The sequence below is a fragment of the Lepisosteus platostomus genome, chromosome 3 (assembly GCF_059453375.1).
Source record: "Lepisosteus platostomus isolate fLepPlt1 chromosome 3, fLepPlt1.hap1, whole genome shotgun sequence".
In the NCBI taxonomy this organism is placed as follows: Eukaryota; Metazoa; Chordata; class Actinopteri; order Semionotiformes; family Lepisosteidae; genus Lepisosteus; species Lepisosteus platostomus.
In genome coordinates this window covers 31,672,490-31,694,024 of record NC_142613.1, presented here as the reverse complement: position 1 = coordinate 31,694,024, position 21,535 = coordinate 31,672,490, and the positions used below count along the sequence as shown (strand labels likewise).

The 21,535-nt window shown below is 37.2% G+C and overlaps 1 protein-coding gene across 4 annotated transcripts in view; it reads left to right on the top strand.

Annotated features, from left to right (window-relative positions):
* Nucleotides 1-20,696, top strand: part of LOC148674734 (pleckstrin homology domain-containing family G member 1) — a 124,695-nt gene extending 103,999 nt beyond the window's left edge. For all 4 annotated transcript variants that reach the window (XM_088625233.1, XM_088625234.1, XM_088625232.1 and 1 more), the window contains exons 5-18: nt 5,075-5,121; nt 6,751-6,901; nt 7,881-8,012; nt 8,251-8,433; nt 8,654-8,749; nt 9,645-9,731; nt 10,510-10,543; nt 11,060-11,155; nt 11,484-11,522; nt 11,629-11,645; nt 12,009-12,215; nt 13,123-13,239; nt 13,530-15,171; nt 16,348-20,696. In XM_088625233.1, the coding sequence (XP_088481359.1) occupies nt 5,075-5,121; nt 6,751-6,901; nt 7,881-8,012; nt 8,251-8,433; nt 8,654-8,749; nt 9,645-9,731; nt 10,510-10,543; nt 11,060-11,155; nt 11,484-11,522; nt 11,629-11,645; nt 12,009-12,215; nt 13,123-13,239; nt 13,530-15,171; nt 16,348-17,438 (3,939 nt within the window). In that variant the 3' untranslated portion in view covers nt 17,439-20,696. The remainder of the gene's footprint in view (nt 1-5,074; nt 5,122-6,750; nt 6,902-7,880; nt 8,013-8,250; nt 8,434-8,653; nt 8,750-9,644; nt 9,732-10,509; nt 10,544-11,059; nt 11,156-11,483; nt 11,523-11,628; nt 11,646-12,008; nt 12,216-13,122; nt 13,240-13,529; nt 15,172-16,347) is intronic.
* Nucleotides 20,697-21,535: the final 839 nt, after the last annotated feature.

Below are 21,535 nucleotides of genomic sequence, written 5' to 3'. Positions count from 1 at the left end.
TATTCCCAATGTGTTATGACTGCTGAATTGTATAATTTATCATATCACTTGCTTTAAATTTTATGCTTTTAGCTATGTAAAATTGCTTTTTATGGCTTTCCCACATGTCTAGAAGATATAAATGTTATAAACACAGTATTACTTTCTTCAAACTCATTTCCCTTTCTTAATCTGTAGTTATGTTTTTCAAAATCCTGCATTCATCTACATTAAACATTACCCACCAGGTGTTTGCCCAGTGTGAAAGTTTATCTAATTTTTCCAAATTTAATTTGTTGCTTCTACAGTTTTGGTAAGTTGCCTAATTTGGCATTATCTACACACTCAATTCATTTGTCAACTATACCTGTATCTAGATATTTGGAAGAGCAGTGCTCCTCATACAGATCTCTGTGGTACTTTTCTTTTCAAATAATTTCACCAAGTGCTTTCTGTCCCTTTATATTCTTTTATTTTATTAAATCTTTTGTGCTGCATTTGTGTTCCTAACTTTGATTTACTCAGTCTTTGGATACATCTGTTCTCTACAAACAAAATGTCTTTAAACTGTTGCTATCCATTCTTAGCTGATTCTATATGGTATCTTCTCCCATTTTACTTCTCTTAAAGAGCGGTCTTATTCCTTCACAGTCTGCATGCAAATTGAAATTGTAAACATTTCACTTGGACCTATACTTCAGTATACTTCAGATCATAACATATGATGATCAGTTCCCTAATAGTTTTTTCAACACTGTTTACGTCCTCATTCTGCCTTGATAGTTTGAAAAGTGTAAATCAATAGACTTATTCCTTCTTGTAGGTGCTCTGACAAACTGGACAAGAAAGTAAACATTGTAGCATACTCCTAATGCTCTGCTAAAGATGTTTATGTTGTTTGGTTCCTTTAGGCTACGTTCCTGAGCTTGAGTACTCTTTCTGATGTGTAGCACAGCAACCGCCATTCTTCCATTTTAGCCTGTCTCCAGAACACTGTATACCCACAGATATTCATCAGTATTGGACTTCATTAGCCATGTGTCTGTGATTCCAGTCACATTAATAATTACCAGCTTATGTGTTCCTTCTGACTCATGCATTTTGTTTCTGATTCTTCTCGCACTTATTAAAGAAGCACTTAATGTTATTGTTTAAATAAGCTTAACCTTTGAATTGGTTGTTGCTTAATGAATTATATTGGTTCTGAATCAAAGATGTCTTGTATCAGGGCAGGTGAAGCTCGATAAAGTCTGAGTAATGTGGAATGCACTTTATCAGTTTGTCAGCCCAACATGTCCAATTGAATTAATCTTCAGGAACAAGACTGGAACATTGTAGCACAGCTGTAATCAGACACAAATTATAATACTGGCTGCCAGCTAGCTGTCTTATGGGGGTTTGGTCCTCATGCAGATCATAATTTGTTCTCGGTTGTGAAGTACCTGCTGTTAGAGCATCTGCAGAAGTGATGTGAATGATGGTGAGTAGAAGTTAGATTTTTTGGCAAATGTTTCAAAGCTATAAATCTTGTAAAGCTTATCCTAGCCACTGAAGCAGAAATTTGATTTTTGTCTTGAGGTTTTTTTAATAGTTTAATTTGTATTAATGTATAAGAAATGTGTTTCCACAAAATTATATATATATATATTTTATGGAAAACTCTTGACTAAACAACAGACCTTTTATAGTTACTTTTTTTTTCTGTGAGGTGCTGCTTGCAGTTAGAAATAGCCAGTTCACCACTTGTATTCCATAGACCATGTAAAGTATTTTAGAATGAGGAGCATGTCCTAATGTCACCATCTTGTTAAGTGTTTTTTTAAAACCCAGCCAATATAAAGAGAGATTTCCAAACTGCTTAAGCCCAGAAACATGAAACTTGGTTTTAGTGACCTCAAAAGAAAAAAATACCCTGCTCTGTGAGAAGCTCAGTAAAGCAGATATAATGTGATGGTTTTTCACTGCTTAACCTTTGATATCCTCAAAACGTTTTTCACACTCCAGTAAAATCTCCAGGAAAGGATCCACAATGAATCAAACCACCTTCTACTTACAATTAACAGGCCCATTATTTCCATTGGGTGGTTTCAGTTAGTGAGAAATAAAAAGCCTCTGACAAAAACGGCACAGTTAAGTGCTATTTGTTTTATCTTGGGATTATTAGATGGGTCAAAGTTTTGATTGGACCTGAGACACAACAGGTAACTTGTGGCAGGATAAACTTGCCCCAGTTTTCATGAAAAATATTACAATGCCTATTTTGGTATAAATATGGGCAAAGAGTTTTTATGTACCTGGCTTTGTGTTTACAATATGATAATCTGTACCGTGCTGAAGTTTGTGATGTTCAAGGTTTTTCTTGTATTTTCTCTGGTTGATTAGATATAATTTCTTCATCTGATTAATAGATTCATCACTCTGCAGTTTTCCCTCCATTTTTAGTACTACTTCATTCACTAGGGCCAAGGTGAGGCAGAGCTTTGCATCACTCCAGCATACTGTTCCACTATAATTCAGATGTAATTAAAGCAATTCCTGCAACACGTAGGTATTAACACCAAAGTGTTTATATTTCATGACAAACATGGATGAGAAGATGCTCACCTTTCACTGAATTCAGAAATTATTTAACAGGTGTTTCCAAAGTATTTTTAGCATAAGCAGCAATGTGCGAGAATCCCTAGGCGCCTCTCCTAAGCTCTTAATGAGAGAGGAGGGAAGAGGACTCAGAAACTAATTTAATTAGCCACAGGGATTCCATGTGTCATTTTCTGTCCTCTTCTTGTACTTTGTGGCATATTTGATGTTCAGGCGGTGCTGGTGGGAACTCAGTTGGGCTTCTAACTGCCTTTCTTTCACGTTCTTAGAGAAGAGGCTGAAATCTCAGATTCAAGCCTTGTCATCTTACTGATGTTTTGCTTTGTATTCAAGCGTGCATGACCTGCCTAATGTCTTTTATTTCATTTGTTTTAAAAATTGTACAGGAGGCAACTTTCAGAGGCTTTTTAGGCAACAATCTAAAACATAGTTGAAGAAGTCTTTGGTGCTTGTAATCCTTAACTGATAATATACAGGAGTGCTATCACACTAGAGCCTGTATTTCCAATTGGGGTTTAAGACTTGTTTAAGATGTACAGCAAGTCATTGTGTAAAAAGAAAAATATAAATCCAAGATGACGTTTATAGTTTTCATTATTTACTGACTCTCCCCGGTATAAGAAAAAACAAACTTCACAAGCACTAAAAATTAGATTTGGTTTTTCCATGTTCTGTATCTGCATCCTCAATTATACATAAGAACATAACATTATCTGCTTAAGCAGGTAATTACTCACTGTAATGTCTTCAGCTTTCCCTTGACTTATCTTCAGCTGTTTTTAGTCATGGGTGCTGGCACAGTCATGCTCACCATGTCTCTCTAAGGAGTACAGTATGCTTTGACATAACAGGCACCCGACATTAACTGATAATACTGGGTGTGCACCTAAAAAAATAAAAATCTGTCAGCACAATAACTGGCAAGTAGAATGATGTTCTGTGTTTGACCTGTGATTATAAAAAATGACTTAATGAAATCGTTGCAAGTGGGAATTATTTTTGATTAATTGAATTTTACAAAGCTAGATTTTTTTCCTTTCAACTCAAATGGTGCAGGGTATTAAATAATAAAATAGTCTGTATTTTAAAGGAGTGGGACTGTGGCTAATTTGCTGTTATTGTGCTTCAATGAATTCAGCTGATTGCATGCATGGCTTGACCTTCTAATTGCTATTGGCCCTTGACATGACCTATAGTTTCTATCTGGAACGACATACAGCTCAAAAGATTGTCCATTATCCACTCTTTCATGTCCACACACTCTTTCATCACCTTCACTGTTACAGTGGAAACCAGACATGTGCTGCATGAAAGCTCAGCCTTAGAGTTTGCAAGCTCTTCCAGATGTGTAAGAACAAATAACTATGGCTCACTATCATGGGGAGGAGCGATGGCTCTATGGCTGGAAGGTTGCCAGTTCGTATCCCGTGGCTGGCAGAGGAATCCCACTCTGTTGGGCCCCTGAGCAAGGCCCTTAACCCCAACTGCTCCAGGGGCGCCGTATAAATGGCTGACCCTGCGATCTGACCCCAAGCTTCTCTCCATGTCTGTGTGTTTAATGGAGAGCAAACTGGGGTATGCGAAAAGACAAATTTCTAATACAAGAAATTGTATATGGCCAATAAAGTGATCTTATCTTAGCATGGAGAGTCAATTACTGTGGGAGGTCTTGGTTTTTCTTCCTCCTCTATATAGACAAAGTTTATTGCCCGGGTTTTAAGAAACAGACACCTTGACTTCACATGTCATGTATTTCCAATCATCCCCCGATGTCTGTTTACTTAATGGTGACAACACTGCTGTGACATTTTAAATCTGTATTTTTGACTTTGCTCTGTGATTTAATAATAATAATAATTGCTTACACTAATATAGCGCTTTACAGGTAATGGGGTCTCCCCTCCACCACCACCAATGTGCAGCATCCACCTGGATGATGCGACGGCAGCCATAGTGTGCCAGAGCGCTCACCACACATCAGCTATTTAAGACATACAGTATACAATTACAAACATCTTTGGACACTTCTGCTCTAGAAATGTGTTTCACTTGTCTAGTTAAAGCTTAATGTACGGTTTGCAAATGTTTCCCAAACTATACAGATCTTTTTCAAATAATAAGCAACCATATTTCTTCTCTGAATTAATTAACGTTTTTACACTTATGTATACACAGTTCAGCCTAGCCAACACTTCTCCACTTTCTTGAAATATGTGTTTATTCCCTGTAGCCAGTTAGTCTCAGCATTTACTAGGTATTACTAAGGGGCTTGTTAACACTCTATGGTTGATTACAGCAATGTATTTTCATACCTGTACCTAAGAAATTTAAAGAGCATGCCGGCCATAGGAGCTACAGAAGTCATTGTTGCAGGGATTCACCCAATGCTGGCCACCACACTATATCTGTTGAGAAGTGGAGGGTTATATCTAGCAAAGGAGCAAATTGTAAATCCAACATTATCCTTTAACTACTATTTGTTGTTTCTTTTATATAGAGTGAAGATTTCCACATATACACTCAATACTGTACCAACTACCCAAGGTAAGATAAACTATTGCTTGTTTTTTTTTTAAATGTTGTCTTGTAAAGCTCCTGTGCCTGACCTCTAGATACCACTTGCAATTCAAGATGATGTTTTTACTTCAGAATATGTTGGAGACAGAGCAAAGACTTTAAATATTTTAAACATATCTTGGTGCATCAATCTACTTAATGTTGTGTAACAGCAATACAAGAACACTGAATTAAGGGCCTCTAAACATTAGACTGCCAATAATATTCTGATGGAGTTTTTTGTTTGCATTCCTGAGCTAAAGGAATAAAATGAGTGCACTCCAAAGGAGTGCCTGTAGCATCCTGTTTGTGCTTAGAAACTTATGCTAATCACATCTTCATGCAGGCACTAAATATGAAAATTTTTTTCCAAAGTTTGCATTGAAGATTCTAACTTTTGTCAATGATGAAAATGAGTTAAAGCTGTGGGCTCAATGCAAGGGACTTCTTGATCATTTTTGTGTGCTTCTGGCTTGCAGCTCTAAAATATTTTACAAAGTTTAACTTGTCTTTGCAATATGTAAGCACTGGTCTTAAAGAAATTGTGCTGTATCCATGAATCTTTGTCTTTCTTAAAACTGTTCATTTTCATATCATTTTATGGATAGACTTATGATCTACTTGGCATTAAAAACTCACTATAGTTTAATCATAATACAGGTAATTTTTCCTTTTGGATTAGATGAGTAGTGTAAAACATTGTTCCCACATTTTGGCCCTTTAAAGTGAAATGAGAGAGACGTGAGAGAGTGTTCAGCAATCTGACCCTATTTTTATCTTTAGAAATGAGACTGCAAGAGTAATTATTTGCTTTCTATGATATTAATCTTGAGTTGGGGTCTTTTTTTCTATATAGGAAACCAGGTCTGTTAATGTCAGTACAAAACCTTTTGTTTTCAATGAACGTTTTGAAAACTTGAGTAATTTCTGGGTTTTCTGCAGAAAAAAGAACTTCTGTTTCCTTTCCCTTGACAAATTGCTCTCTGCACAGCAGTGACCCCAGGCAGGGTTATATGATCCCTGCTGGAGAATCAGTTGACAGTTCTGAGAGTGTCAGTCAAATCATTGCAGGCACCTCTCCCCCATCCACACACCCTGTCTTTTCCAGTGGGATGATATAATGAAACCCACTGAATAGCACATAAAAATGCTCTTACAAAAGAGTTTCACTTGCCTAGGTTATGTTGCCTCTTAACAATGGCTGCCCTGTCCAGAGCTGATCAAGCATATAAACAGTGGAATTTGGTGGATTTTGCAGCAGAGCCTTCAAAAAACACCAGGGTTCATATTGCAAGAGCTACATCTCCAAAATGGTGTGCTACTTAGTTATAGAAAAGTGCGTGAAGATTTTTTTTCCCTTTCTCACTTTTCGGTGTGGATTAACCCTTAGAGCAACTCAAAAGGCCATATTTTTCAGCTTGTTTTACAGCATGGTCAATTTCCATTTCCTTATCTTTTAAAGTATTATATCATATTGCAGTATAAATCTGCTCTGACAGAAAATAGGTCAGACCTCATGCTGGTTTAACTTCTTCCTATCACTGGTAGTGGATATCAAGGTCTTATTTCATCTCCAATATTTTTGCTAAATGTGCAGATTGTCTTTGGTGTTTTCAGATCAGTGGCTGTGCTGACAGAATGCATGAGGAACAAAGCTCTGACCAAGTTCTTCCGGGAGCGACAGGAATCGCTGAAGCACTCCCTCCCGCTGGGATCCTACCTGCTCAAGCCAGTCCAGAGGATCCTGAAGTACCATCTCCTCCTTCATGTCAGTACTCTGACCTTTACACAGGGAGTTTCTTTAAAGAATAACCCTAACAGAATTTTTGTGTAATTAAAAAATAATTCGTAATTGTACAGTGAACTAGGAGAACGTACAGTAGGGGTCCCTAACTAAAGGAACATGTCCCAGGTATTGCACTCGTGAGATACATACAGGATCCTGGTGGTTGTAAAAACCTCAGGTTTTTAGAATAATGTATTCCTGATATGGTGCTGCTGATATCAATCCAGAATAAAACATTGGTTCATTATCAGAAAACTGCTTTTTCCTGGTAATGGTTTAGGCAACCCGGAGCCTATCCTACAGGCATATGTATAAAGAAGAGCTAGACCCTGGAGTGGACACCGTGGGGAGAACATGCTAAAACAGAAGATACCGTAGCCTGGAAATTGAACCCAGTACCCTAGAGCTGTGAGGCAGCAATGGTAATCACCATGCCACCCCAGAGTAGGACAAAATGTTCATGTTCATGCAAACTGATACCCACTGGAATTCTGGCTCCTGCAATTTGTGCCAGCTGAAGTGTGGGGAGTCTAGTACATACAGCAATGCAGTAGTCCAAGCAGTAAGCAAAGATGTAACAAAAAACCTCAGCATATCAGAGAGACGGAGGGAAACTCTACCCATATTTCTGAAGCAAAAGGAATGTATAAGGTACAGATCTGGTTCAGGAGAACTGAAACCTAACAATGTTTGGAATCATATCATTATAACCTATTAAGCTGGTGTTTTGTTCAATTAAGTAGTTCAGAGGTAATTTAAAATTAAACTTTTAAGGGCCACAGATGGTCATTTCTAGTTTACTGAGAAAAGTCAGCTGCTACATTTGATCTGACATCACAGTGTCTACAATTTGGTGGTTTAAGGTGACTCATAAAACCTGTTGGATTGGGTCTTTCCAGTAGCTTTCCAGAGCTGGCCTCTCCCATTACAGTAATTTTACAACGCTCTCTTGTCCCTGCAGGAGATTGCAAACCACTTGGATAAGGACACAGAGGCCTATGATGTGGTGCTAGATGCCATTGACACTATGCAGAGAGTTGCGTGGCACATCAATGATATGAAGAGAAAACACGAGCATGCTGTGAGGTTACAGGCAAGTTCCCCTGTATTTTATACTGTCATAGATAACCAAACCAAGGTGGCCAAATGTATTGAAAAAGCCAGTTACTGATTTTAAATGGTTCAATTATCATCATTTAGCAATAATTCATTCCTCACTGCACCAACAATAACAGCATGGACTGATTCTTTTATCTGCCGAGCCTGTGCTTGAATGTGCTTTGGAAGGGTGGCAGTGCATGGAGGTATTCATCAACGTGTTTCTTTTACAGGAGATTCAAAGTTTACTCACCAATTGGAAAGGCCCAGACCTGATCAGCTATGGGGAGCTGGTTCTAGAGGGAACGTTCCGCATCCAGCGTGCCAAGAATGAGCGCACTTTGTTTCTTTTTGATAAACTACTGCTTATTACAAAGAAAAGGGAAGAATCCTACACGTACAAGGCCCACATCTTGGTAAGCAGTGTGTGAACAATGTAGTTTAATCTAGCAGATTGCTTTCCATACTTTGGATTGAGACTTAATGGTTTGTGGAATAAATGAAAATGGATGGAAATTCTGCAATCTGAGGGAAATAGACCTGAGGGTACATTATTTATACAAAGGGATTAAGGAGTAGTTTTACAGGAGTAACTTTTTTACCGTTTCTCAGATTTCTCCTTTTTTTTTTTGACAGTGTTGTAATCTGATGCTGGTGGAAGTCATACCAAAGGAACCTCTGAGCTTTAGTGTCTTCCATTACAAGAATCCAAAACTTCAACACACTGTGCAGGTACTCCCACCAGTTGTGATTTGTTTGGGTTTTTTTAAATGTCATTTACATTGAGTCATTGATAATTGGAGTGGATCCAGTGAGTAGAAATAATGTTTGCTTCATTAGGTTCTTAAAGTTTATGAGCCGAATGCAGCAGAATGGCAAATTGTAACCCCTTATTCACCTGAACACCACTAAACGGACAAAAAAATGTAAAAAAATGAATTTTGTATATCCGCAAACACCATGTGATTTTGTGGCACCATTTTCAATTTTTTCAATACTGTAAACTGGAGCTGACTGAGTCTGAGTTATGTGCAGTGGTCTTCTCTCCTGATTGAGAGTGGTTGCTGCTCTCCTGGAGGGTGAAGAAGTGTAATTTAGGATGCCCAGCCACCCTTACAATAAGCAAACATAGCTGAACCTGCAGTTGCTGTTGATGGACAGCTGAACTGTGACCCAGTCAAATCTGGGCTCATTTTAACTGGTGGCTCTTGTTATCCATCTGAAGAAATGAATGAAAAGATAGGGGTAAATTGAGAAAACCTTGTCATTGTTAAGACAGATTACAGCATGAAAAATAAACATCCAACACCGATATTGACATGAATGTTTGTTTAACTTTGTCAAAAACACGTAACACTCTGAAATAAGAAAAACTTAAGCCAGTGTCTTATTAATGTTAAAATTAATTATTTAATGGAATTAATGTATGCTGCTAATTATATTGGGTTTTTTGTTTTAATTTTTGCTACAACAGAGCTTTGCTGGTTGATCTATTTCTGCAGGGTTAAAATGTTTAGGTTCCCACAGATATATCTACAAACAGAATATTTTGTCTTGATTAAAATGGTCAAAACTAATGAATTAATAATATCCACAACATGTTTTAACCTCTTTTTTCCCCCTAAAGGCAAAATCCCAGCAGGACAAAAGACTGTGGATTCTTCACTTAAAAAGACTAATACTTGAAAACCACCCAGCTAAAATTCCAGCCAAGGTCAGATCACATTCATCAGACTTAAGTTACATTTATGTATTGTATTGTTGCGCTCAGCACATTGCTCATATAAATGTTCTCTATTACAAAGTGTAATGAATAGATCTATACCTGTAAAAAACTGGATTAAAAACATCTTATTCTTTGATGTGGAGCATCTACAAATTGTATAGTCGTGTTTTTAAAACATAAGCTTCTATTGGATTTTTTTATCGTATGCTTCATCATGGCCCTATTTCCAGATTGCAAAATGTGGTACTCAGGCGCCATCTAGTGAAGAAAATATTTTAAATTCAAGATGCCAAGTTTGCCAGAATTGTAGGACATTTAAGTGGAGTACTGCTAAGAAAGGAAGAATTTTCATAATCTTATAATTTAGATTAAGAAGTAAATTCTCAAAAGAAAATGCAACAAAAATGTGTTTTGCTGTTAAACCCTTCTCATCTGAATACTACCTCCCCCCCCAAAAAAAACACAGCCATATACAGCCATAGACATATACATGTGGCAGTTGTACATCACTCATACACAGTCCTGATCATCTACCAGTTCCACTTAAAAGCATTATGTTGTTGTGAAAATTAATGACTTACTTAGAACAAAAAGTATTAATGTAATAGATCTGTATTGTTAAATGTTTAAGTCTTAAGACATAAAAGAATATTAACTTCTACATCATTCGATATACATTGTTAAAGTATTGTGAATGTTGAGGATTAAGGAAATCCTGAACTTTATAAACTGAGCTATCTTTCATCTGAGTTTTTCATTTCTACAGGCTAAGCAAGCCATTTTAGAGATGGATGCTGTGTGTAAGTATAATTTATTGTCCTATTAATCTGAAAATTACTTGTTTACAAAAGAAAAAGAACCGGACCTCTGAAATGTTCATTGCAAAGTTTCACTCTCTGTGATAAAGAAGATTTTTAAGAATTAACTTCACTATTTAATGTAGTAGAATGATTCAATACTCACCCTGTTTGTTAGACCACAACTGCAACCTAAAAGATTGTAAATCAATCTTGTGATAAAAGGGAATATTTATCGAAGTTTTATTTGATAATAGAACTTATCATAGAACTAAATATGCAAGCACCTTAAGAATGTTCCATTAACCTGTTGTAAGACACCACAAGGTATCATTCATGAACTGTAATACAAACTGTCACACTTTCCATGGTTGAATCTTCCAAAAATCCAGCCATTTCTATTTAACAATACACTCAAGCCTTACAGCAACATGCTGCTAAAACATATTGTGTCTGTAGAATTAAAAATGATTTTATTGTTAAAACTGGTTAAAGGATTTTGTCTTTTGGCCTGTACAGATCACCCTGGATTCCATTATAGCCCTGAGGGTGAAAGGAAAGCTGCTTCGCACTCAAAAGACGGCACTACTCCTCGCAGGGTGAGAAGGAAGTCAGGTGAGCAGTGATTAATTATACTGATGAAGTACAGGTGAAACATGATTCTTTTTCAATCATCTTCTTTTTCCAAGAAGCTGAACAATCTGAAAAGCCTGTTTTCTTGTGATGCTACCTTGGCTTTTCGCCTTTTATTCATTATGTATGATATTTTATACGGCGATTGGAAAAATTGAATCTGTACCTGTGACATTGTCTTTCTGAAAAAATAAGATGTAAGAGATCAAATTGTTATAAGAGTCTACAAAGTTTGTATACCATCACATGTCCTTAATTACCAAAATGTTATATTTCTGCTCTCTAAATCCATTATCTTTTTTTTTATCAGAACCCTCTGCAAGACTGCTAAGAACTTCAAAGCAAAATGGTAGGTCTCAGACAAGTCCTCACCTGTAAAACGTAGACATGTTTTTTTAAATTTTAAGAACATTGTAATCTTAAACCTTGTGTTTCTCCTTTCTTCCCCCATGCAGATCCAGATGTGCAAAAGGTAAGTAAGACCTGGAATTACTCAATAGAAAAGATAAAAGGCCAAACGGCAATTTTGATCTTTCCGACATTGCTTGACCACCTCATTTTCTGGTTAGAATTGCTGACAAATCTAGTTTTGTTTAGTCAAAATAAAATAAGAACTTACTGAGATGCACTAAGCATTTTTCAAAATGGCTCTTGACAGTGTTTGAAGTACTTACAATGCAATATGTACTTATATACTGCATGTTGTTGTTTCTTTTTTGTATTAATTTTTATATCCATATAGATTTATGTATTCACTATTTTGACTAAATCTGAAGCATGATCTCTCACTATAAATATTTTATTTAATCAGAGAATGTCTGTATTATTTTCTCAGAGAATCAGCATGGAAGGATCTCTCCTGTCCCAGGCTGGCAAGCTGGACTTGAGCGAGGGGCAGCTGAGCTCCAGCAGGACAAAGGCTCACAGGGATCTGGCCAGTAAATCCCAGGATTCCCTGGACCCAACCAGTGACACTGAGGAGAGTTTGCACATGCAAGCAGGAGAGCTGGCTGATGCAGAGGACGAAGATGAGACTGATCTGGTGAGTGCAGTCACTCAAGGAGATATGGAAATGTTAAAACACATTTACTCCTTTTTTTTTTAAAGATTGTATAGCATGTTGTTTCCATTGCATGGCTCAAAGGAAAATGAAGGTAATTAAACAAAAATAAGGACCGAAATCTAAAAGTTAGTGAGTCTCCTCTGTTTGTTCTAATGTGATAAAGCATCGTGTTCTAGACTAATGTTGAACAGCTCAGCATATCGGATTCTGGAATTCCCACTGGCTTTACGAAAATAACATTGAAGAAAATTACACAATTTGTATTTAGTTTTTTTCTTTCAGTTTATATTTATCATTGAACTTCCATAAGATGCTGAAAGAAGATTCACTATTAGTCAAACAGCCTTGATTCTCATTAGTGCCTTAGGAGGGTCTTGTTTGATAAAAGAGAACGCAGCATTGTGTAATAAATAAAGGTTGGGGCTTTTGGATTCCTTATTTCAAATACTTTAAGAATAGTGATGTTCTCTTACCACTCAAGTCAAAAGACTTGAATGGTTAAGTTATCATGATTACATGTTACCGATCTGTCATGAATATACTGTTTCGCAATGAAAATTCATTTAAACATTAAACTTTGATGGTAATTTGAACCATACGGTATGTAAGGTGCATTTTGCTGTAGTGTATAATAAACATGGGAAGAGGCTTGGTTTTTGCATTTATTTTGTGACAATCTGTCAAATTTTAAGTTGAGAATTTTTATAATCAGTTTAAATTAATTTATATCACAGCTCTAATTTGTCCTCAGTTTGAATCCCAGAAACAGGACAGCAGCTTTTAAATTTCTTTTTTGAAATGTATTTGGTTATCTTAGATGTGAAGCAATAATTTCTTTCCATGTTTTTTCTTTTTCTTTTTCTTTTTTTCCATGTTTTGTCTGAAGAGTATGGGGCTGAATTTCAAAATCCAAATGAAAGGTGCCCGGAAAAGGCTTAACAGCCAAGCTTCAGAGAACGTTGAAAAACGAAGAAGTATTACTGCAGGTGCACAAGACTCTCAGGTAATTGAGTACCAAGCAACTGGGTTCCTCCACCCTGACAGATGTTGAAATTAAGTCATTGAAAATTGTAATTGATGTTTAAATGTTGAAATTGCATTGAACTCTTGATGAGCATTAACTATTTGATGTAAAATACATGCATCTTGTGGCAAGTTCAAATTACAGTTAATCAGTTAAAAGAACAGCTTATTTAACATGATAGTTATTAAAAAAAATGTTTAGATGACGTATTTAAGTGCATGCAGCAAAACTGTGAAACTGTTTTCATTTTGTTGATTTGCTTTCTGCAGGCAGCTGAAGGGTCTTTACCAAATGGCGCAAGCTGTGTTGGCAACTTGTCTCACCCGAAAATCAGACAGCCTAACACAGCCCGGAGCTCCCACCTAGACACTATTCTAGGTGGCGATCACACCATCAGGAACATCTGGGCAGATCACCAGATCAGACAGGCGCTGTTTCCAAGTCGGCAGCCCACTCTGCAGGCCGAAGAAGAGGAGGACATCTACCAGATGTTCATGCCGTCCGTTGCTGCTCCTTATCCACGGGTGTCCCGAATCAAGGAAGGGAGTCGAGGTTCTGGAAGGCCGTGCAGCTGGCATGTTGAGCAGCTGCAACAAGAGTCGCCCAAGGCCAGCGGAAAAGTCATCAGAAGAGCCAGCAGTGTCGGAGAGAAAAATTCGAGTTTTAAGGCTCCTGTTTCAAGGGACCATAACAGACAAACCCACCAACCCAATAGCTTGCAAATAGAAGAGACGTCCAGCAATATTTCTGGTTCGGATTCTGCAGAGCAGCTGACCATTGACGACATAGAAAATGTGTATGACAACATCAGCTATGAAGACTTGAAATCGATGGGTCTTATCCGAAGGGACCAAGACTATGTCCGTACTTCACAAGGAACAGCTGAAGAGAGAACAAGTTCAAACGTGCGCCCTAAAGAACGACAGGCAAGTCCAGCTGTTGCAGAAAGGAAAGACCAATCTCCTCTGCTGGGCGCCAACAAATCCTGTTCTGAGGATCTTGTTTCTTTTGGGAAATGTGAGCTAAAAATAGTTGAAGAGAACATTTATGACACTATAGGTTTCTCTGATCAGGTTCCACAACAACACAACAAGAATTATGCCAAAGCAGGTAAAAGGGACAGCTTGTTGGCGTTTGAAACGGATTTTGCTGGCTGTGACAGTCTAGGCAGGTTCATTTCTGAAGAAAGTCTTCAGTTCAGTGAAGAGGATGCATCGGACCACCGCGTGCCTGCAGAGCCTGATTATTCCGGTTGGGTGGACAGCTCTTCCAATTCGGACTCCTTCTCCCACAGGTCGGCTGCAGACAAGATGTCAGAACAAGTTGACGAGATATGGAATGATCTGGAGAACTACATTAAAAAGAACGAGAAGAAACCAGAATGTCTCCCCGCTGCCTTCCCTGTTAACAGGCAAGATGCTCAGGAGACGCATTCTGGTAAAGTGCCTGCTTTTCACAGACGGGAGACCACGGAAAACACTGAGCATCAAACGTCGTTTTCCTTCACAGAGACTGTTGGCACTGTCAAGGCTGTTAAAAGCAAGTTAGCAAGGCTCAGCAGTGGCAGCTTTAGATCTGAGGAAGGGGACAGCCACAGAGAAAGGTCTGTCTTTGGTCTCGGCAAGAGCTTCTCAAATGACATGGGAAATCTGGAGAACCCCCTGCTTTCCAGCAACAGCATCCTCGCTCATTCCAGTTCAGAAAGCATAGATTTGTCAGGTGATATTGTAGATAAAACAAAGAATAGGGTGTTTCTGATGGCAAGGCAATACAGCCAGAAGATAAAGAAAGCCAACCAGCTTCTCAAAATGAGAAGCCCAGAGCACGAGCATGGACCTGGAAGACAGAAAGCAAAACCGAAAGACCTTGCAGCAATACTGGAAGAAAAGAAACAGGGAGGAGCTGCCATAGGTAAGTCCCTCCTGTGTGTAGATATAATTGTAAGGTGTTGTGCCATCTTCATATCCAATTACTAATGTGAACACAAACTTGCGTACCTATGTGGTTGCCGCATTTAGTGTGTAGGTTTGAGTGTATATCAACTATTTTTTATCTAGCAGAAAAACAATACATATAACCTTTGATGGTGTAAAAATTATATACAGATGTGTCTCGACATTTGCAAGGATTTGGTGCAGAGCACAGTCATGAATAGCCAGATTCACATATAACCAAGTCCACCCCTATAATGTACTACAGTATATAGTATGCATATATTAAAATAGCCCTCCCTTATATAATAATCAAAGTACTTATGCATTGCCTTTATGTTAATTTAAATAACAGTGATCAACTAAAAGAACAACAGTTGTGATCAGAATCTTATAGAATCAGTTGAAACAACAGCATGATTACCACCTCTGCATCAAGCAGATGTCTGCACTTGCTCTCTCTGCCTCTGTGATAAACACGCCCCACTGTAATGAAATGGGAAACAAAACTGTCAGTGAGCCTGTAAAGCTACCTCCAGACCGTCATTCCCTACACTGCCAACACAGAACAGTGCGCACTCCTGGTGATATAAAAACAGACAGGCCCAGGCTGAGATGCAGATGCTCGGTAGTGGTTACTTGGGGAGAGAGGCAGGGAGAGGCTCACTCATGAGCTACAGTGGATTCGTTTTGCGATCCTAACCTTTAGTGTCGTTAATTTGAAAGCTGTGGTGAACAACCTTCAGCTCGCTTTCCAAGCATCCTGCTCTTCTTTCATCCAATACCCTATCGATTCTCACAGGCTATGGACTTCTGTATAAAACACTTTACATACTAACCCAGTGATTAGTTAAGTTATACAGAAATACAGCCTTAGAACAGTTGCCTTTGAAAAGTCTTAATGGTTCAGATGTGTGCTGCCACCACTGGTGCTTCCACTTGAGCTTTCAAGTTTAAAATACTTTTTTTTTAAATGTGCATGCATTTTTTATTCAACAAAACTATATAACAGTTTATTATGATTTTATGTTATGTTAATATGTATAATATTTAATATTTTAGAACTTAGAAATGGAAAATACTGGTCATTTTTGTTCAGCACTTATGCAGCCATTTAAATCCTTCTGATCTGGATAATGACTTTCTTCACACTCAGGTGCCAGGATTGCAGAATACTCTCAGCTGTATGAGCAGATCATGTTCAGAGAGACCCCATCCTGCACGCAGAAGGCCACACGTAGCCACGTAGGTGAGTCCTTTGTAGAACAGCAGTCCCCCCTACAACACTGCTCTCAGCTGGCTTCTGACAACTCCCGCCTCAGCGAGGACTGGCTGAACTCCACCTACAGTAACGGGGAGCTGGCGGACTTTGTTTCTTGGCCAAATGAAACAGACTTCAAAGGGGAGAATCAGATGTCGGCTCCACAATGGAAGCTGTCTCCTGCCTGCTCTGTCCCAGCTCTGAAATCTGCTACACCCCCGTGTCCCCCAGCCCAGAGATGGAGTGCCTTTGTGAACCAGCCCAACAAGGAAAACTTTAGCCAGGAGCACATTTACAACTCTTTGGGGCGGCGGCCAGAATCTGCCAAGCCACTTTCTTATAACAGATGCCAGTCCTCATCCTCAGTCAAAATGAACAACAAAACTATAGAAATCGCTGGCAGTCGGTATCCAAAAGAAAGGAATCGGGTTGCCTCCAACCGAAATTCATTAGGGGAAAACAACTGTGGACTACCTTCACCTCACAGAACCGAGCATTCTGCCCAGTCGGGACATCAGCACAGTTCTTCTGATCAGAAGCCAGAAAGCCGGTCGGACATGATACTTCAGGACTCCCAGCAGGTTTTGGTAGTGAACAGGAACTCCCCCCTGAATGCTCACATTGCCACACAGAACTACTTTGCCAATTTTAAGGACACCGGGGATGAAGATGATGAAGACTACGTGGAAATCAAATCTGATGATGAAGATCAGGCCTCAGTTACGGAACAAAGCACAAAACAAGCCGCCTCAACACCATCGGCCAAAGAGCACTTCAACAGGGGCCTGACACAGTCACTCAGCTTGCCCTGCACCCCCGTGAAGTCTTGTCATGGCACCATGAGCCCTGTTGTCTCGTTGGCTGCCCTCGCAGATCACGACAAACTGAATGATTACCTTTGGAGTGTGCCTCCTGCAAACCAGCAGAATATTGTACAGTCCCTGAGAGAAAAATTTCAGTGTCTCAGCTCCAGCAGTTTTGCTTGAGCCTCTTTTTAATGCTGGTATCTACAGTTGCTTGTGCAAACAGGTATAATGCACATTTGTGTGGTGATCTGACACCGCAGGTAGTACTGTAATCCTTGTTAGACAGCATATAATTTAAGGTCTGACAATAACTTAAAAAACGTATGTACATGTATAAAAAATAAATGCTTGTGTATGTATATTTAAGAAAGCTTAATAAAGATCAAAGATACTGCTTGTTTGTGGCTTACGAACCAATAAAGTTACCGTATTTGAATTGTTCAGACAAGTCCAGTCCTGACTGTAACCATGGGCTAAGAATGAAAAGGGATTTTACTTCTGACTGCTGCCTTACAGAAACTGCTTAAGTCAATAGTAATTTTCTGTATGACTATGTTTAGATGTTCTCATGTGTCTTTGCAAAATATAGAACAGGGAAACTGAATTAATTCACTGTGTAAACCTGCACAGTTCTCCTTTGAGGCAGCATACTGTACCTCTGTTATATATTGACAATACCCTATTTTTGTAAAAAAACAAATTATTTTCTCACATCAAAAGAGTAAGGAAAATTCCAGAAAGCTTATCTCAATTATGAACAGTAAGAGAAAAGAGCATTCATGTACTTGCTTTGAACAGGAAATCTATAAATTGGTGTATTAAATGAAGATAAAATAAGCAGTAGTTCCACCAACAGAACAGAGAAATTCTAAAATACTTCCTAGAGCATTATATTGTAACTGAAAATTGGCAAACCTTCTGATTTTATATATGAAGGGTCAAAGTTTACAAAATTATTAATCTACATTAAAAACAAAAACACACATTACTTAAAAATGTCCCAAGTACTGTATTTCTATAAACTCCTGAAAAATATCCAATGCAGTGTCTAATAAATTAGATTTCATTGAATTACTTACTGTATATTTGAACTGTACTTGCTAGAACTGGTCTTCACTAAACCAAAACCATTTTGAAGGATTGGTCTGGGAATCAATATATCAAAATGTTTTTGCTTTAATTTCCAATAACACAGTTGTTGCCTGCATTACAGAGTACAGCTGTATATTAACAGTGCGGAGCTACTGATTTTAAAAAATCCATTTTAAGAAGCATAGATCAGTTATTTTAAGTATCTTGAAAACTTGTAGTATAGCTATAGCCTGTAAGATACTATGTAGTTAGCCTAATTACCTACAGCAAGGAATATTAGCCTATTAAAAATGTCAAAAAATAATGCACGCATATATTTAAAATCTAAAACCTTCAAGGCCTGTATAAGTGCAAACATAGTTTCTTGCTTTTAGAAATTATAACTATCTCTGGATTTCTAATGTATTCAATACAAGTAGTTTTTGCTTCATAAAATGTTAATTTAATTTCTAGATGATCACATTTTAAAAATAGGCAGTTTTAAAGGGATGGTGTACATTTTTATTACAAAGAGACTCGCAACAATATCTATTTATTTCAAAATTGTGCGTGAAATGCATTTATATATATTGAAACCAGTCTGTCATCAACAAACTGAGCAATTTGTAACAGGCCATGTTTTTTGGAAAGCTAAAATATCTGTTTTATTAATTTTTAGGAGGGACCACACACTCGAGACTTGAGTAGGATCTATGTAATAAGATGTTTAATGAGTACTTTAGTCTGTTACAGATTTTCAGATAGCAATATTTAATTTTTTAACTGGCTGACTTATTTTTGTTTTTTTGGCAAGTTTTAAATTATTTATTTTCCCAAGACAACACTCCTCAAATACTAGTGACCACAAATAAAAAGTACTATCCATTTCTGACATTGAAGTCAATTTTCAAGGACCAATTTGGAGGTACACTCTCTTGAATAATCAAGGTCATAGATTTTGTATTACCTTTATTCCTGAAATTCAAATATTGATATATTGTTGTGCAATTAATTACAAAACTGTTATGTAATTTTGGATATAATACAAAATAAAGCAATATAGATGCCTTCATTTACAGAATGTGACTGATAATTAAATAGCATTTTAAAGGAAGGTGAGTAGTGCTGATTAAGGAGTACAACCAGAGTTATGATTAATTGGATGCAGTACTCAAAAATGTCTTGTTAAAAATATTGGATTAATGAAATCGCATTGCACTATTTTTGTTTAATGTAATCAGCAGTGCATTATCAAAATATATATTAGTAATGAAGAACCTTGACTAAGAATCACATACATACACTAGGAATGTATTGTCCAGTATATTTACAATCACTCCCATCACATGTATAAACACACTAGGGTATGTGGTAGATGTGATTGTGGATACATATACTAGCACGTGGTGTCATAGCTACACTAGCTTGTATGCACACCTTAGAGTTTTGTGTCCTGCACTGGCCTACCATCAACTTATACTGTATATGGTATGGGATTCATAAGAAGAACATCGGCAAATTAAATGCTTTCATTACTAAAACAAATGTCATCTTTTCCTGTATACACACCAAGAATGTAAATTTATTTAGTACGTACTGTGTATATTTTACTTTTGTGTAGATTTTTTTTTTTACTGAAATAGCTTGGCAATTTTTTCTTTTTAGGACATGACCTTTCTATTTATTTGTAAAATTGAAAACTAGCTCTCATTTGCATTAACCACCTATGAAAAATAAATTCAGCAGGCAACCTGTGATTTGAATGTAAACATATTTATTTTCAAGGTCATCTGTTTTTACAAGCTTGATAAAGATTTGTGTGTGTATTGTTTTTTTTGCATCTACTGTGAATGTTCAAAAATATTTTAGAAACTGCTTTCAAACACTGTACAATTGCCCATACTGTCAAGCTATTTTAATGTCTCAAATTTTATATTGGCTTCAAAATACCTAACAAAAAAATTCATTACATAACTCAATATAGGCCAGATATGCGCATAAAATGTTGAACAAAAGAACAATGAAGTATTGATTAGTTTTTTTTCTTTTCACAATTTTACTTTTACTTTGTTCCCCTTTATTTCACAGGCAGGGATTGTAAGAGTTATATCCACTGAGATATGGACTTTGTTGCACTTTTTTTTACATCTGTATTGTAAACACTTAATTTTGTATGTATGTAAATTTTAGGAAAGTTCTAATGTAAGGCTCTATAGTTTTGCTTTTGCTATAATATAAAATTAAGATGCAAATACTGTATGTCAACTAAAGAGAATGTTTTCTAATGGTCTAGTATTCAGTGCTTAGAAAATGTGATTATTGGAGGCAAAAAACACAAAAGCATAATAAAAGGTGATGTGTTCTGAATACTAGTTTGGTTTTACTTTAAGGCAAATACATTTTCTTTTCCACAAAAAGAAAATCTGGAATTCTAAAAACTTCATAACAATGTATTGTTGTAATGGAAAGAAAAACGTTTTAGCTTCTATGTCCTGCCTTGTGGGATACATCTGATGTACTGACATGTTCATATCATCAATATAACGCACTTTGTACATTTTCAGTGCATCATGGTCAATACCCATGAGACTACAAGGTAACTTTAGGTCTACTCTATTTTTAAAATGTTTCCACTCTGGACCAATTTTCTGGACAGTAGAGTTATCAGAATTTGACCTTATTATCTCCTATTAGACTATGCTGTACAGTACATATTGAGACTCAAAGTTGTGAAGAGATTACACATGGCAATGCAGAATTCTGCTGTATTAGACCATTTTGTGTGCAGCGGAGTTTGCTATTGTCTTGGAACTCATCTGTTCTGAACCTGTGACCAACAGTAATCGAATCCTGGTAGTGACAGAAGAGCTATACAGTAGTTACGTAACATATCTTATGGGTAACCATATTGACAAAGTATACCATGTTATTTTAAGGCTAAAATTCCTCTTTTCACTTTTTTCATAAAATCACATTTTGATTAAAAAAAACACGAAACAGGTGTTCAATGATCAAATAATCAAGGCTCTTTTTTGTTCAAAATTGCACCCTTGTCTAGCATTAGATAGGAGTAGGCTGTACTATCTTTTCTCTTTTTTCCTCTATTCTAAGGAAATGTGTTGTTGATTGTTTTAGCAATGCAACATTAAAATGCAAATCCATCTAATACCAATCCTATTCCTGACAATTTTGTGTTCAAAACCATA